The 17,288-nt window shown below is 35.9% G+C and overlaps 1 protein-coding gene across 1 annotated transcript in view; it reads left to right on the plus strand.

Annotated features, from left to right (window-relative positions):
* Positions 1-3,967: 3,967 nt before the first annotated feature.
* LOC140169792 (uncharacterized) overlaps positions 3,968-17,288 on the plus strand; it is a 14,788-nt gene continuing 1,467 nt past the window's right edge. The window contains exons 1-5 of the mRNA XM_072193097.1: positions 3,968-4,116; positions 8,700-8,730; positions 11,597-11,752; positions 14,150-14,314; positions 15,429-15,586. Coding sequence (XP_072049198.1) covers positions 4,051-4,116; positions 8,700-8,730; positions 11,597-11,752; positions 14,150-14,314; positions 15,429-15,586 — 576 coding nt within the window. The 5' untranslated portion in view covers positions 3,968-4,050. The remainder of the gene's footprint in view (positions 4,117-8,699; positions 8,731-11,596; positions 11,753-14,149; positions 14,315-15,428; positions 15,587-17,288) is intronic.

A 17,288-nucleotide genomic window follows, 5' to 3' on the forward strand; every position in this document is an offset into this window, starting at 1 on the left:
CAGTAAAATTCAAAACATAATTTCACTATAATACCAAATAAAAATATTACCCTTCCCATCTAATTGTACTACTTTTTTTCTACCTAGGAGTAATGGTGAGTGATAATTAGTATAATATTTTTAAATGTCCAAAGTGAAATATAATACGGTATACAATTTATCTTGAAAGTTGCTACATGAGCCATTTAGTGGGAGGGTAAAGTACGGGCACTTTTTACATCAAATCCAAACGCCTCGATGCCATTAATTACCGCTGCCCACCCAGTAAATAATTTAAGACAAAAAATGAAGAAGTACAAATTTAGAGGGAAATAATTTAAGTGAATGAACTTCTCACCTTTCTAGGCATTGTAGACTTTTTTTGATTTACAATTTTAATTACATGTTTTTTTGTTTCGAATTCATCATTACAACGTTATAGTAGTCAACTTTTGTCATATTACGGCTCCTATTTCTTGATAATGAAAATCAATCTCTTTATGTCTATATTATGAGCCTTTTGTTTCATCTCATCCAGCTTAAATAACCAGCCTATCATGCTCATAGTGTACGTGTTCATTAGTTAATCAAGATATTAGAGCTCCCAAATGACAAAAAACATGTATTTTTATGATTAATGGGCAGTAATAATGCCTGTTAAAACCGACCTGTTCACAGTTAAAATGAACAAATTATTAGGGTGACAATAATTATTTGGGTGACATGCTCACTAGAACAGTGCAATTTTCTGAAATGTGTATCGTGTCAAGTTCAGACTTTTTTTATTTTAAGGACTTGATGGGTCAAAAATATAGTTAATTATAAGCGGCACTTTAACTGTTTATGAGCTTTTTGAGTTATTTTGTAATGTTTGACTTGATGCATCTTCTTCTTTTTGCCCAGTCGGTTTTTTAAACTGGCAAAACTGTCAACAAATTGCCAGTTTCATCCGAACCCTGTTACCTCTAAACTGTTAAATTTCATGAGAAAAAGGTCAAAATTTGGGGAAAACCACAAAGGTCTTGAAAAGATATGATAAAAGAACCATCAAAGGTCCATTTAGGGGTAAAAGTGCTATTGATTTCTTCAAAAAACATGTCTCATTTCCGAAACTCCAGAAGCCTGGATGCCATTAATAAAAGCTGCCCACCCAGTAAATTATTTTCCCTGATTTGAGGGCAAAAATAAATTAAATTGCCCACCCAGTAAATTATCCTTATTTACCTCCCTGACATTTAGTAGACGAACAGCATGGCTATAATTATATTAAATGACTTGCAACACCAGCTAATACATTTTGGTGATGGAGGGAGAGGCACATGAAGCTTTGTTTTGATACATTTAAAACTTATTCGTTCGGGACAGTGCAAGTTATATTTCACCAAGATTAGTGTATTTTTCTTCAATTTACTAAACCAGCATCTATTTTCTAGAGAATACCGTATACCAACATATGGCTTTGAAATGTTTATAGACTCTGAATTGAAATCAGTTGTATATAATATTACGGCCTCGATGAAATCAAAACCAATAACACCGGCCGACTTCAATAGTGTTTCTGGGAAGATTTTGCAGTGCCAATAGTGTGAAAAGACTGGTTCTTCTAAATGCAAAATTGGATACTCTTGAAACAGTTGATGACTATGACTTATTGTATAAATAATGTACAAATTATTTGGATCGTATGTTGAAATGTTAAGTAGGTTCCAAGTAGAGTTTCTTCCACTGATTCGGAGACATGCCGCAAAATAAGGCCATAGGCCTAAATATAATGCTGTGTCGGACATAATCCTTGAACACGGCAACAGTTCCAAGTCAACAAAAACATCTGCATCCAGCGATGCTGAGGTCTTCATCAGTGCTCGGGCCCCAGTTCTATAAAGTAGAAATACTCGGAGACTCCTTTCTGACTAGAAAACATTTGCACGAACGTGTTTTCTAACCCGAGCAGACGAGTCACTTCTGCGTTGTGATGTTTACTGCAGAGCTGCCAGATGAAAGAGGCATTCCAAGTATCAGCGTGTAGGCGCTGAAACTGCGCGATAACTAATGCACAGTCAGCGCGGATGTTAGACGCTACTGGTGACGCGAATGTGATATATCAGACTCATCCATTAGCAATGACAACTGATGGACACCAATAGTTTTGATACAGCGTGTATATAAACAGACATTAATTCATGACTTAGTGCATTTTTGTTTACTCTGGATTGTCTCTACTAGTTTAGCTGACGCGAGTAGATTTTCTCAACATAAATTATTGTTAGGGGAAGTTATCATTATTGCGTAATATTATTGAAATTAATATTAATACAGAATGTTGTTTCGAGAAGCATGAGGTCTATGTACTTTAGTCCTAAGTTATTCACACTTGTATTTTTTTTTTTCTATAATATATATCTCTGCCATTTAAGGGTATACGGTGTATTGTTGTTCGAAGCAGCAGAAAAAATGTAGTTCACAGCATCTTGCGAATGGAAGTGAGCTTCAAAAATTGCATTGCTCAATTCATAGCGAGCGTGTAGAAGAATTCAAATATCACAGATATACTTTTGTAGGTCCTGTGGTTCTTGAGTTATGTTGTAAAGAGGGCTGAAACAACAACACTTTTGTAAAACGTACATAACTCATTAACAACAATAAATTAAGCAAGTTTTCAAAGTATATGATTTGTAGAATGAACTTTGCAAAACACCAAAGTGTTATTTTTCAATAATATATTGATTCATATAATGAAAATAATACCTCGTATACCCTTAAATGTAGCATAAAGCATTAACAGCTGTTATTAAATTTACCTGTTAAAATTTAAAGTTCTGGTGACTATTACAAAAGGAAGTAGCGTTTCCAAACAGATAGTTCTTGAAGGTGGGTGGTTATGTGTGTTCATGTCGAAAGCTGAGAACCAGAAAGCCTTAACTCACAATGAAAACCATTGTGAGTTCAGACTATCTGGTTCTCAACCCTCGATGTGGTTTTGTACCTCACATTGAAGTTTGTACCATAAGAAGTTTTGAGCTGCACGCGGTTTTGCTATTAGAAGCAACGGCCAATTAAATAGTAAACAGTATAGACCCAATCGAATATGGGGCAATCGCAAGATAATACAATAAAACAGGTGTGTAGTATGAACGGTTATGCACTCGAACTACAGACCTGTCTTTCTGATACTTAGAACCGGTTGAGTTTATTCGATAGGGTCTATAGGTGCTAACCAACTTTCTCGTTCATAAAATAAAACGGAATCCATTCAGGCCTAAAATTTCAATGAGAATTCTTCTGATATTTTGATAGAATAAAATGGGTGGTTGAGACTATGGATCTGGCCATTTAAACGAGCTGTAAACAAAGACGGTTGTCGCAAAAACTATAAACCCGGGTAAGCAATAGATACTTCTCTTTATCTTAAAAAAGGGTTTTCGAAGCAAATCTGACATGTGTTTTTTACGTCACGCTCAAAAGTAATCAAGCATTATTCATAGAAGGCATTTGTAACGCGGTAAACAAACACGTTGTGGTAATCCACAATCATTAGAGCAGATGTTCAACCAAGCCTGAAGTTGGCCTAAATGAGGTCCTTAATTAAAAACAAAGTCGAGATAAGACAATCTGCAATCAAAATTGATGTTCGGAACATATTTTGTGGCGATTGTCTTACACCATCCTTTCAGCATGTTGTTGTGCATATTGATTAATTATCTATAACCATTAACTGCTGCTACGAATTTCAGTGCTCATAAAACATCAAAATTTTATTTAAAAAATAAAGAAAAAGACAGAGAAAAAAAAAGATGTATGTGTTCTTGAAGAACCACATGGCCAATTTAAGCATAAATGTACTCATTTGAATATATTTTCACTTGAAAGTGAAATAATTTGGAAACGTAACCAATAACAATATTTGTTTTAAATTATTGCAACTTTAAAACCAATTTGCCTTTTTTAGTCATCAAAGTGTTAATGTTGTTGCATATAAAAATGAGTGGTTCCGATGCGACTCGGCCATTTCATCGGGAAGATACACCTTGACATCTATTTATTTTGAATACATCGCAACAACCTTCAAGCAGTATGCGTATTATTGTGGTACTTCTCGTTTTGGGTGTGACTCTATGTGCAGCCTCACAGAGGAAGAAGGTACGTTACTCTAACGAATTTTTTTCAATATTCATTTCAACGAATTTTAGGCAGCATTTGACGATAAAAGTACAAGATTATGTTTTCCAAATAAATGTTGCTTGGACTTTTTTGTATATTCTTTGTACATTATAACAACATAAATAAACAACATAAATAATTGCGGAATAAATCAATCATAAAGTTTGAAAAAGCAACATTATTCATGATTTTTATTATAGCAATTTTCTTGTGAATTATTCTCTACTAGGTTATGAGATAAAATAAAGGTGCTAACTGGATTTTTGAATAAATCCTCAAGAACTAGTGGTATTAGCTTTAGTCACATTAATACTGTGCATATTAATCGGAAGTAGATTCAGGAATGTATACCGTGCATTATTATACCGTGCGTATTCGGGAGTATATTCAGTTGTATACCGTGCATAATCACAGGCCGTATAATCAGGAATAGATTCAGTTATATACCGTGCATATTTCGAAGTGGACTCAGGTTACTCTACCTACATAATCAAAAAGAGATTCAGTTATATACCGTGCATATTTCGAAGTAGACTCAGGTTACTCTACCTACATAATCAAGAAGAGATTCAGTTATATACCGTGCGTAATAAGGAGTAGATTCAGTTACCTCTACCTCGCACAATCAAGAGCAATTTAGTTGCTAACCTTAAGAGTATGAAATGTCTACGATATAATGGAAATTGGTGCGTTATGTAATTCATTCATATTGCGCGCGCGGTGTGATATTGTAGTTCTGAAATAAGCTAGAGCAGAGTAAGGCATAAATCAGTAAAAATCGCAATTAAGCTTGTTCCGGTCTTTGAAATTCGATAAGCAATACATTAGGTGTATATTTATTGAATTAAAGTGTATTGTTTACACAGTATATTGAGGATTCTCAAAATGTGGGTGTTTTCAAGCTCACAAAATTTTAAGTAATCTTTAACTCTTGAACATTCTGATATTAAGCAAGGTCAAATAACTGACTTTCCCGCCAAAATGCTGACTATATTTTGTGCGATGTTTATTTACACCATAACCTTATTGCATTCATTACTAAACGTGTACGCTATTAATTTCCCTCAAAGTACAAAAATTTTAACCTATGGAAAAATAATTGATCATTAAGGGATCGGGAAGTAACCTTTGCACAGTATTTTCGGTGAGACTGCACATCAGGCATATCGAATTGTATTCTGAATACCATGTATATCAAGTAATTAAAATTTTTTGAAATTGGCGATATAAAACACATTTTATGGCAAATTATTAAAAATTGTTTTATTTTTCATACATTAAGGCGTTTCCTTAGTTTTGATGCGTGTACCAATGCGGTTAGGACTCTTGTCCTGTCCAAGATTGATTACTGCTCCTCCTTGCTTAAGGGGGTACTACACCCCTCGATAAATGTGTGTCTATTTTTGCATTTTTCTCAAAAACTAATAACACAGTGGTAACAAAAGTTATGTATATTATAGGGGCAAGGAATGCAGTTATTACACTGGAATTTCAGTGACCCAAGACAAGCAGTTCGTTATTTATGATAAGAAAAGAGGTACCGCTAGAATGTACCTCATTTTCTATCATATGTACTGAACCGCTTGTCTTGAGTCACTGAAATTTCAGTGTAGTATTTGGATTCCTTGCCCCAATAATATACATAACTTTTGTTACCAGTGTGTTATTATTTTTGAGAAAATGCAAAAATAGTCACAATTTACCACAGGGGTGTAGTACCCCTAATGGCATCTCCCAGAAAAACCTCACCCGCCTACAGCTTCTCCAGAACAAGTGCGCCAGACTCATTTTCAGAGAACCAAAATATACGCATACTTCTCCTTTGCTTCATAGTCTGCACTGGCTTCCAGTTGCTAAACGTGTCCAGTTCCGCACTCTCGTCCATGTTTATAAGGTTCTTGCTTCATCTACACCTGAATACCTGTCCTCCATCCTTCACACCCGTCATTCTGGGTACTCTTTGCGTTCTACTGCTGCCACTTGTCTTGCCATTCCAAGATCCCACAAGTTGGCTGGTGACAGAGTATTTTCCACCATTGCCCCTGTTCTATGGAATGGTTTGCCTTCCCACATTCGTGACTCTCCCAATGTCCAAACTTTCAAAAAGAACCTAAAACTCACCTTTTCACCTAATGTTTCCTCCCTCTTGCATTTTTCCTTTTCCATAGCGCTTTGTTTCTTCATTTAAAAAGCGCTCTCTAAATCTGTGTATTATTATTATTATTATTATTATCAGTCTCGAGTAAAATTTATAAATCTACTGACATGAACTTATAATGTATGTAGCTGGGAGGAAAGCCGACGATCATTTGAAAATTCTGACTTGTTGCATTTATTTTTGGGAAAAAATATTTAATACGAAAAGTCAAAATATTTAAATGTTCATCAGCTCTTCCTCCTAGCTATATACACTTTAAGTAAATATCATTGAGTATTAAATATCAAAAATATCAATCTTTAACAATTTGCCATAAAATTAGTATTATATCGCGAATTTCAAAAAAATCAAATTTCTTTGATATCAGAAAGACATTCTTCGTATTCAAAATGCAATTCGATATGTCTGATGTACTCTCAGGTCCTATAAAAATACTGTGCAAAGGTGGATGACCCACCCTTTAAAGCCTTAATGTACGATCTCTTTAAATATTTGTATCATTCGAAAATGATAATATGCAATCATTATGAAAGTTCCCAATACATTTGGACGCGACAATCATTGGACATTTGCGAAGAAACAACATCATAAACTTCACCTCTATCACTCGAAATATCTCGCACTATTTGGATTAGGACGGCGAGTGCGGCCTCAGAGTTAGTCTCCTACGCAGCCAGTTTGGTTACGCTCCCTCCACATGTGGAGGGAGCGCAACCGAACTGAGTGGGTACGCGGCTATGATTTACGCCCGTTCTGACATCTTATCATAATCTAAAATTATGATAATATGTCGGACCGACAGAAAATCATCCGTTTTACTACAAATATGGTGAATTTGACAGTTTGCTCATATATTTAAGTTTTGCTCAAAATTCTCGATTCGTCACTCTGCCGAATTCATAACGAAATATGCCGAAAAAGGTTTGAAAAAATAAAGGTATATACTGAAAAAAGATCGTACATTAAGGCTTTCAAGTGAACAGTACATGAATGTTACAGATTTATCATTAATACAAAATACATAAAAGTCATGAACAATGTCATGACTGTGTTACACGATATCTTTATTATATAAATTCTGACATCGTAAAAAGTACTTGATGGCAGTGAAAATGTTCAGTGTCACAGTGAAAATGTTCTCTGTCATCTAAAACCTTTGCACGAACTTCAGGAATTTACATAATAATGACACATTCTGATCGACGTTCGTATAAAAGTACTAGATGACCTTTGTACCAACGTCATTTTATGACAATAAAGACACACACCATCCTGACGTTTGTACAACAGTATTTGAATGTCATTGAAAATTGTCACTGTGAAAATGTTCACTGTCATCACGTATTTTTATACGAACAAATATCATAATTTTACACAGTAAAGGCATGGGTGAACACATGAAGACATGAGCGCAAGAGGACCGTAAGTCCACTTGGCCCCTCAACATGTATACACTGAAGTTGCGTATAGTATCGTATAGTTTGGTAATGTTTTATACATGTTCAGGGGCCAAAACGAATCTTTCACAACCTTTCATGATGTTTTCACCTTGGAACAGGGTTTTATAATGTTTAAAAAAGGGGCCAAGTGGACTTACGGTCTTCTTGCGCTCAGGTCTTCACATAGTGTTCATGACTTTTATTTTGATTAACGTTTTAACATTTTGGTGGCAGTGGATTTTATGGTAATTTTTCAAAAAATATTTTCAATAACTTGCATAGAATTTAGAATCATGTAAACTCATCAAAAAAGTTTGGAAACTTTCAAAATCGGCTGTATATCAAACATTTTAGAAATATATCTCCACATTATTCCATATCAGTGAAACCATTGTTCTTTCCTGTAAACAATGACACCTCATTTGTGACGATAACTTATTCCAGGACTGAGTATCTTTCTTTGAAAGACAGAGAGATCTCAAAGAAAATGTGCCAAACTGACCATTGTCTGCGCTCATCTTTTATTCGCTTATTGCTTTGAATGAATGAACGAGTGAATAAAAGAACGAATGAAAAGTTGTTACATCATGTTGAACAAAAAGTGCTAGGATGGTTCTACATGTGGATTAAAATGGATGAACGCAAGTCAATCTCTCATGCTGGTCACTTCTTCATAGTGGTCATTTGCAAGAAAATTTTAATCAACCATGGTGCGATTATCAGATCTTGATAAGGCAACTTCTTGCGTAGATAAGTGCGGCAATTTTTGGAGTGCAGCAAGTTATGGTCAAGTATTTGGTGTAATTTTTGACAGGAAAGAATAATGTTTGTATTGATATGAAACAATATGAATATAGATTTAAAATATTTCTGATATAAAGCCGTTTTGGAAAAAAGTTTCAAAGTTTTTTGAAGACTTTATTATATTAAAACCCGTTTCATATCCGTTTTTGGTTGTGTTGCAGAGGGAGGCACTCCGGCAGTTGGCAAAACGAGGTAAGTCTGATTTGGAAGTGTCATCAACTCTTTGATTAGACAATAGAGAAAAAAGTAGCTGTGATGTACAGTAAGCCAAATAATTAAGGTACCAGTTACGTTCAGCCCCTGTATATCCTAAATAAAAGCAGATATGTCATAATTGGAACCAACAGCCAATAGCTGCATCTTAGCTCGAATTTAAGACCTCAGTTGTTGAAATGTTCAAGAAATAAAGACACGACTATTCAAAAACCCAAGGAAGATGCAAATTTTAAAGTTGCAGTTTTGCCACATGTCCTATTGATTTGTACACAAAGCGTTCGCAAACAAGAGAACCAGCGCAGTGCTTTCATTGATTGGCACGAAAAAGTAGCACCGTGCTTTCATTGATTATAACACAAAAGGGCAACTTTTATTTCGTATCTTCATTAGGTTTTAAATCACCGTTTCTTTAATTCTCAACCAATTTCAACAAATAAGGTCTTAAATCAGAAGTCTTAAAGAGTACTGACATTGGCTGCTTGTTGGTCGATCAGCGCGCAATCTGTCAATCACTTTACGAAACTCGAGCTGGGGTGTGTAGTATGGAGTGCAATGATAGGGGAGGGGGCAAGATTGACTGAATTTTGACGTCATCATTGGTTTAACACGTAAACACGCAAATCTCTTAAATAATTCCAAAAGTGTATGTATGTTATCAAGCACTATTTTATCAGTCTAAATCGGTTGAGGTTCGACAGTGAACCTCATTGTAAATTTTTCAAATGTAAAACGTACGTATATATTGTGATATATACTGAAAATTTCCACCAAGTGAACCGATATATACGTGGTGTAACGGTTGGTATCTTAGCCTGCCAGGCAAGTGGTCTGAGTTCAATTCCCACTACCGGCTATAATGATTTTTTTCTTCACATTCATTTTGAATCCAAAATTATTTATTTTCATGTGAAAATGTATACATTGCACTGGGAAATACATTTTGTGCATTTTTTCTGTAACGGGGCTAATAGAGCTAAAACGCACATCGGCTTGGGGCGTCCAACGTCCAGGCAGTGTTCCCGTCATATTGTCTGTTTTGTTTACCCTATTGGCTGTTGCCGCATTAAATGGATGTCGGCCACCATCGTATGTGCAATGAGATACATCAGTGCACTTTTTAACGTCTTTTCTGATTGGCTATTCATTTCTGGATGTGTACTAATCACTTGATAGGTTAGTCAAATTGTCTAGCACTAATTGCAACAGAATCCATTTCACGCCAATAAATCTTCCAAAAGCTCACACAAAAACATATCAAAACTGCCCTTCCTCAATATTCAAATAGTACAACAGTGCCTTATTTGCATATAAATCCAAAATGACCGCTAATGCAAGGGTGAAATTTCAAAGTTGGTCAGATCGTTAAAAAACCCCATACCAATGTAAACCGGTCGTCATAAGGATTCAGAAAAAGTATACATAAAGCCAAAAAATTAAGGTACCAGTTATCTTTACCCCCTGTATAACCTAAACAAAGACAGATATGCCATAATTGGAACCACCAGCCATTAGTTGCATCTTTTACCTCAATTTAATACCTCGTTTGTTGAATTTGTTCAAGAAATAAAGACACGAAACTCCAAGGAAGGTGCCAATTTAAAACTTGCAGTTTCCTCTATTGCATGCGCTATTGATTTGTATACAAAGCGTTCGCGAACAAGGGAACTAGCGCTGTGCTTCCATTGATTAGCACGTTAAAACTAGCGTCATGCTTTCATTGATTAGAACACAAAAGTGCAACTTTTGATTTCGTCTCTTCAGTAGGTTTTAGATCACCGTTTCTTTAATTCCCAACCAAATTCAACAAAGGTCTTGAATCAGAGCTAAAGTGGTCAGGTATTAGCTGCTTGTTTACTTAGGATATACAGGGGTGAACTCAACTGGTACCTTAATTTTTTGGCTTACTGTAGTTTAACTTATCTCCGATGTACAGATCTTGACTTATAAGGGAAGGGGGTGGGTCAAATGTCAAAATTTAGATTCCACGGGAGCAAAAATTGAAAAAAGTCTCAAATGTGATAAAAATGGTCTCAGAATACTCTACATGCAAGAACATTTAAAAGAATAGTTTGCCATTTCTCAGATGGTTTGTTATCTTGGTAACATAGCAAAAAAAAAAATCAAAATCCAATAAGCCTTGTTGACCTTGGCCTATTTTGTGACGTTACCTATGTAACAAAACATCCAAAACAATGAAACTTTTTCATTTTGATTCATTTTGTCAAAAGAACAATTTGAGACCAGTTGGATTAAAATTGGACCCTTTTAAACTGCAGACGCCTGTGGACCCTAAGATTTGACCTTTGACATATTTGCCTATAACTTGAGAACTGTTTGGTGGAGATACGTTAAACTATGCTTGTTCTGAAACCTTATGATGAGAGCATAAACGGCCATATTGTATTTATGCAAATAAGCAACTAATTAAGCACTGTTCAACGACTCGGATTTTCAGAAACTTATGCTTTTCTGAAATGAATGGGGATTAAATGTGTTCTGTTGCAGTTAGTGGTGAGTTAACTGCTTATTTTCCTTAATTTGACTAGCCTATGATCACGGTAATTGCAAAATGATGTAACAAAACAAAATCAGAACCAGCCAAAAGAAGTATTCGCTCTACCATTGGTTGATTTCTCTCTTCTCCGCCCGAATTTAAATTTTTACCCAATGCCAACCCGCGAAAAAAATTATGGTGCCGCCACTGCCCTCGCACAGTCTATATATTAGTTTATAGGATATCATATTAATATATATATACATATATATATATTTGGACAGTAATTTCTAAACTAAGATTGCACATTATTTGCCATATATTAATATCGCTATTATTATCTTCTAGAGGAGTATAATCTATGTGATCAGCGATTGCCAAATGGTAAGCTCCCAGGATTCTTGTGGGAATGCGATGGCGGTGAAACATGTATTTTCTCAGACTGGGTCTGTGATGGAGAGGCGGAATGCAACGACGGATCAGACGAGACCCAACCTGGATGTGGTGAGAATTAATATCTGTGCTTTACTCAAAGGGGCGTAGCCAGCTTTCTTGGTCAGGGGTGGCAAAATTTTGAGGGCACAATATTGCAGTTGCATCATACATACATAACCGGTTTTGTATTGAAAGAGACTGTACATGTCGTGGAGCTTCCAACAAGGAAATATTGGAACGATGTACGTGCGTAGCGCGGAAAAGTTTTGTATTGTACACTACTTTTGATATAAAGTTGAATCGATTGAGCCCATATTTATTGGTCGAGCTATGAGTATTAAAAGTATTTTAAAACTCATAGCGAGACCAATACATATTGGGCGTAAAGCATCCAATTTTATCATTATTATGTGTTGTATCCAATATTTTTACACACTTGGATTCATCAAAACATAATAATGCCCATAATTGGGATGAAAGTGGCTTTATTGTGAAAATGTGCGCGCGCAGCGTGCAAACATTTTGTATTTTACACCCATGATCTGGTTGAATTTTGGTGGAAAAGGGGCTCATTGGCTCCTTTGCCTTCCAGGTTTCTCTTCATTTTTTTTGTCAGAGGGTGCACTTTTTTCTTTCATTTTTTTGTCAGGGGTGGCACTCTGCCGCCCTTTCCCTACGCTACTGTTTACTCACATGGACACGATCTCCTTCAAGCATAACATGTGATCTGCTACAGACGACGCCTTGATCTCGAATTTCTAGATTGTAATGCCCGATGGTGTACTAAAATAATTTTTGTATTTAGTTTTTATATTTAATCCGGAGATCTCCGGTTTTATTCCGAGTTCACCTAACGAATGATGGCGAACATGTCTCGTGTGTGTAAGCTCATGTGTAGGCTACATGTATTATTGAGTTAGTGAAGTATAAACTGTTGCATATTGCTATTTGGTCTTACGTCTTATTTGTACGTACCAGCTGCGTGAAGCCCCGCTGAATAATACATGTAATACGATCGGCGAGTAAATACACGCATTGCAGGCGCTTGATGGAATGACAACTTTCGTTTTACCTCATTTAAAGGGAAAATAATTTTTCAAACCTGGGAACATTACTCGGTGGTCACTCGATAGTTGGCCCAACAATAACTTAGAAAATATTCTTGATCCTTCACACAGCTCAAAGAGTTTGCCATGATTTGCCATGGATAAGCTCTGTACATTTAGTCCATTGACTAAGGTCAGTGACCATTGTTGAGGAGTTAAGAAGATAAATAAATGCCAGAAGCATTCTATTGTGGTTGATATCCAACTTACAGTTATGTAAACATTTGGCTACTCATCCATAATAAAGGCAAATAATGGTTATGTGTTTCTGTTATAATAAAATCTCTGTGTTGTAAACATCCATCCCAAAATCTGATTGCTATTATTATATGGGTGAATGGACAACAAAATAATTGGTTTCTCCATAGGGCCTGTACTTAAGCAATTTTTGGAACTGGCTCTATGAATATAAGTCTTTATTGGGCGAATTATCGTGTGTCCACCAGTAATGAAGATCATTTTGACTCGTCCTGTACATAAATTTCTGAGAGGAGGCGAATGTAGGATCGAATCTGTGTTCACTGACTGGAGTGGCCATTTCTCTTTCGATGCGATTAGGCCAGACTCTTGTATAATGCTGATACAGGGAGATCAGTTAGCGTGGTATCTTAGCAGTCAAGTTAGCTCAATCGATAAGGCGTTCGACTATGGTGCGAGAGGTTGCGGGTTCGAACCCTGGCGGTGCCTAGTATGCTCTCGTGGAAAATTTAGTTAGCTTGAAATTCCCTTGGACAAGGAACTTACTGCTAATTGTCTCGTTGTAACCCGTACGAAACTCGGGGAGCTGATCCTGGTTGCGAAGGTTATTTGTGGAATGTATAGGGTGTGCGCTCTTGTAGCAGCAAAGTCCCTGAATTGTTGTTAAATGGTTTATGGAATGATGTGGGGCCTTAGTGGTCAGCGACAACCTGTAAAGTGTGCTGAGGCCTGTGAATCAACGTCTAGGCGTTGTGCCTTTGCGTAGCGCACTATAAATCACTGCGCTTTTTTTCCGGCATTGAATAAAGCCGGTACCCGTTTATGTAACTTGATAGAGAGCAGGAATGTAGCCAGGTGGGACCAAACTTAATTTTTCAGGGATCAAATGGGGACGGCAACGAGTATAGTGACTGTGTCCTTAAAATAACTAAGAATTGGACAAACAATTCAAACAAGGGTACGAAAAATTGGATCCGCTCCTCACACTAAGATCGTGGCTATGCTAATGGTAAGGCGAGGTATTAGTGGTGACGAGCCTTAAAAGGTACATCGCTAGAATTCGACCCACGACTTCTAGCTACCTCCACACTTACACCGCTGCGCCACCCTACAAGAAACGTTTACCCCGTCCTAAATCGGTTCAATCTCATTATCTTTTTAGTTGACTCACCAGATTTAGATTTGTGTGATGAGATTGATGAGAATGGCGTCGTTCCCTACTGGATGCGAGTATGCGAAGACCAAGGATGGTGCATCTTTGATGATTGGGTATGTGACGGCGAAGAAGATTGCTTGGATGGGAGTGATGAGTTCGATTGTTCCGATGGTAAGTTTCAGAAATATGTTTCTGATTTCACACCACCAAATAGAATGGATGTGCGCCCTTAATTTCAATTCTTCGAAAACCCATGGACAGCTTAATTAAGCATTAAAATGAGCAGAAATTTGCATAATTTTGGCAAAATTTGGATTGGTCATGATTAGTAATGTTAAATACTGCAAGTATAACACAGACGGGATAGCTCGAATAATTTTAATGATTTTAAGCAGACTTTTCTTTACAGAAACACTGGCATGATTTTGCATGTAAATTAGGCGATTACCGGATATGGTAGACTTTGAGGGCCAGTCGTAAAAAAAATGACGGTCAACCTATATTTTTCCCAGCCAGAGGGATCAGGCAAGGGCTGATTTCAACCATTATAGCTGTCGACTTAAAATTCGTCGAAAAAAATGACGTGTTCTTAAGTCAAATTTGGCGCATATCTCTATGGGACTCTGATTTGGTGGTGTGAGATCTTCTGTAGAATACCTGTTATACTCATATGAATGAATCAGGTTTTGTTTTTTTGAAGAATGTGCGCGCGAAGCTCACAGAATAGACAATTTCAATGTCAATTTCAAGAGCAAAAATAAGGATAATTGCTGGAAAGAAAGGCCAAACGGAAGATAAACATTACAAATTTGGTAAATGTTGGCCTGTTGTTTCGGCGGTCGGTACGCTACTACTAATTATAGCGGCAACATTTCAGAGCGTCCTTCGAACGGGCTGGTTTATAGCACAATAGCACCTGCGAAGACAAAGTAGCCCTACTCGGATGCGTAAACAAATTGACCATTGACCATGGTCTATTGACCATGACCTATTTAATTAAACATCCTAAATAGTGCGAATAGTCTTTAAATAAATTATGTTTGCAAGACGAACAATTTGACACCATTTATTTGTTGATTTGTATGCGATATAATCTCCCCAGTTTAATGACAATTGACTTTTTTTTTTTATTTCCGTGTGATATATTTGTTTAGTTTTTCTCTCACTGTGACCTTCAAATTTTAGGTTTAAGGATAAAAAAGACATTGGTTCCAATAATGTAGGAATATTGCTTTATGAATATAATTAATGTTACTCTCGATTGATGTTTTTTTCTGCGCTTCAGAACCACCAATAAATCTCTGCGATTATCTCGGCACACCTGGCTCAGAAGAATGGTTGAAGGAATGTAACAAGGAGATGAATGCTATCTTACTGATTGGGAGTGTGACAAGGAAGAGGACTGCAAAGATGGCTCCGATGAGAAGAAGGGCAAATGCAAAGGTAAGTACATTACAAATATTGGACTGCTAAAATATTTCGGCAGAGGTCAGGGGCGGATCTAGGAAATTTCAATAGAGGGGGCGCCGAGCAACCGCTCTGCAAAATTACATAAATTCAGGCGCCGCTTTAAATTCGCCCTTGGTGGTAGACAAAATAAATTTACAGCGATAATAATAAGTTTACATCGATTTACTCTCGATTCCAGAAAAATACAGCACTACGTTTTAGAGATTACAAAAAATATTATCCAGTTTTGCCAAAATAGACGTATTTTAATCATAATTGTTTAGTTAGTTATAGTAAAAGTCAAATTTAATATGCATGCTGTTTAAGAGTGTGTCAAGACTAATAAACGGTTCCAAAAGAGTAAGGCTCCCTCATAAATTTGAGCATAACTAAAAAACTATTACGTCCCTCATAACTTCTGAATTGTTGGTCTAAAGTATATAAAAGTATACATATTTAGAATGGCAAAGACTTGATAAGTTCATCTGTGAGGTCAAATTTGCCAAAACCCCCCCAAATAACGTTTTTTGGCCCACTTCTTTTTCAGTGCATCGTAACAAAAATTCTTGGGCCAAATTTTTTTATTAATTTTAAAAACTAGATCAAAATATCTAGGACCAGTTTTTTTCATTTTTTTGAGAAATTTGCGCCAAAAAAGGTAAAAAAATGCTGATTTTTCAAAACAAAAATCATAAAAAAACCCGATTTTGGCCCAAATTTCAAATATTTTGGTGAAATTGGTCAAAACTCAAAAAAATGAAAAAACGGGTCCTAGATATTTTGATCTAGTTTAAAAAAATTAATAAAAATTAATAATAAATTTTTGGCCCAAGAAAACCGTTATTTTTTGGATTTTGGGCCAAAAATGGCATTTTGCCCAAATTTGACCTCACAGATGAACTTATCAAGTCTTTGCCATTCTAAATATGTATACTTTTATATACTTCCTGAACAAACAATTAGAAGTTATGAGGCCCGAAAAGTTTCCATAATTCCAGAGTTCAGACCAACCTTAAAGTGTAAAACGTAGCCTGTTACGCATTCAAATATCATAAATGGCTGTATTTTCTGGTGAAGGACAAATGTTGAACAAAAAGGTACCGCACATGTAATGTGTAACTTTATTTTACATTTTACACTTTAAATCAACTAATGGGGCCTAACAGTTTCTTTAGTTATGCCCAAATGTATGAGGGGACTTATGTTTTTGTAGAACCGTTTATTAGGTTAGGTATTCTAATTTATTTTAAAACCCCTTTCTAATATCCTATATAACCTTAAATTAATACAAACTATTAAAAGTATGAGGAAATTCGTAGCCTATACTCATAATGTTGAATGATTAGACTTGTGCCAAGTCTTTAACGTTTGTACAATTGCTTTTTAATCCATGATCCCTGAAATAAACAAAATATTAAATTCGACTTTTATACTTGATCATAATATATAAAAAGAAGTGTTAGAAAACTTTAAAAAAGATTCGGATGTAGCTATGTTTCATTTGGCAAAACAGGATAATATTTTTGTAATCCCAAAAAATAGTGCTGTATTTTGCTGAAATCAGGAGTAGTTGAAGTTTATGGGATATTGAAATAATCCGCTTTTATGGGGAAGTCCATGTTCACTGGAGTATGTACTACAATATCCTTTAGTGACACCGATGAAAATAGATATTATCACGTGCGTTGGTGATTCC

This window comes from Amphiura filiformis, chromosome 14 (genome assembly GCF_039555335.1).
Source record: "Amphiura filiformis chromosome 14, Afil_fr2py, whole genome shotgun sequence".
NCBI classification, from domain to species: Eukaryota; Metazoa; Echinodermata; class Ophiuroidea; order Amphilepidida; family Amphiuridae; genus Amphiura; species Amphiura filiformis.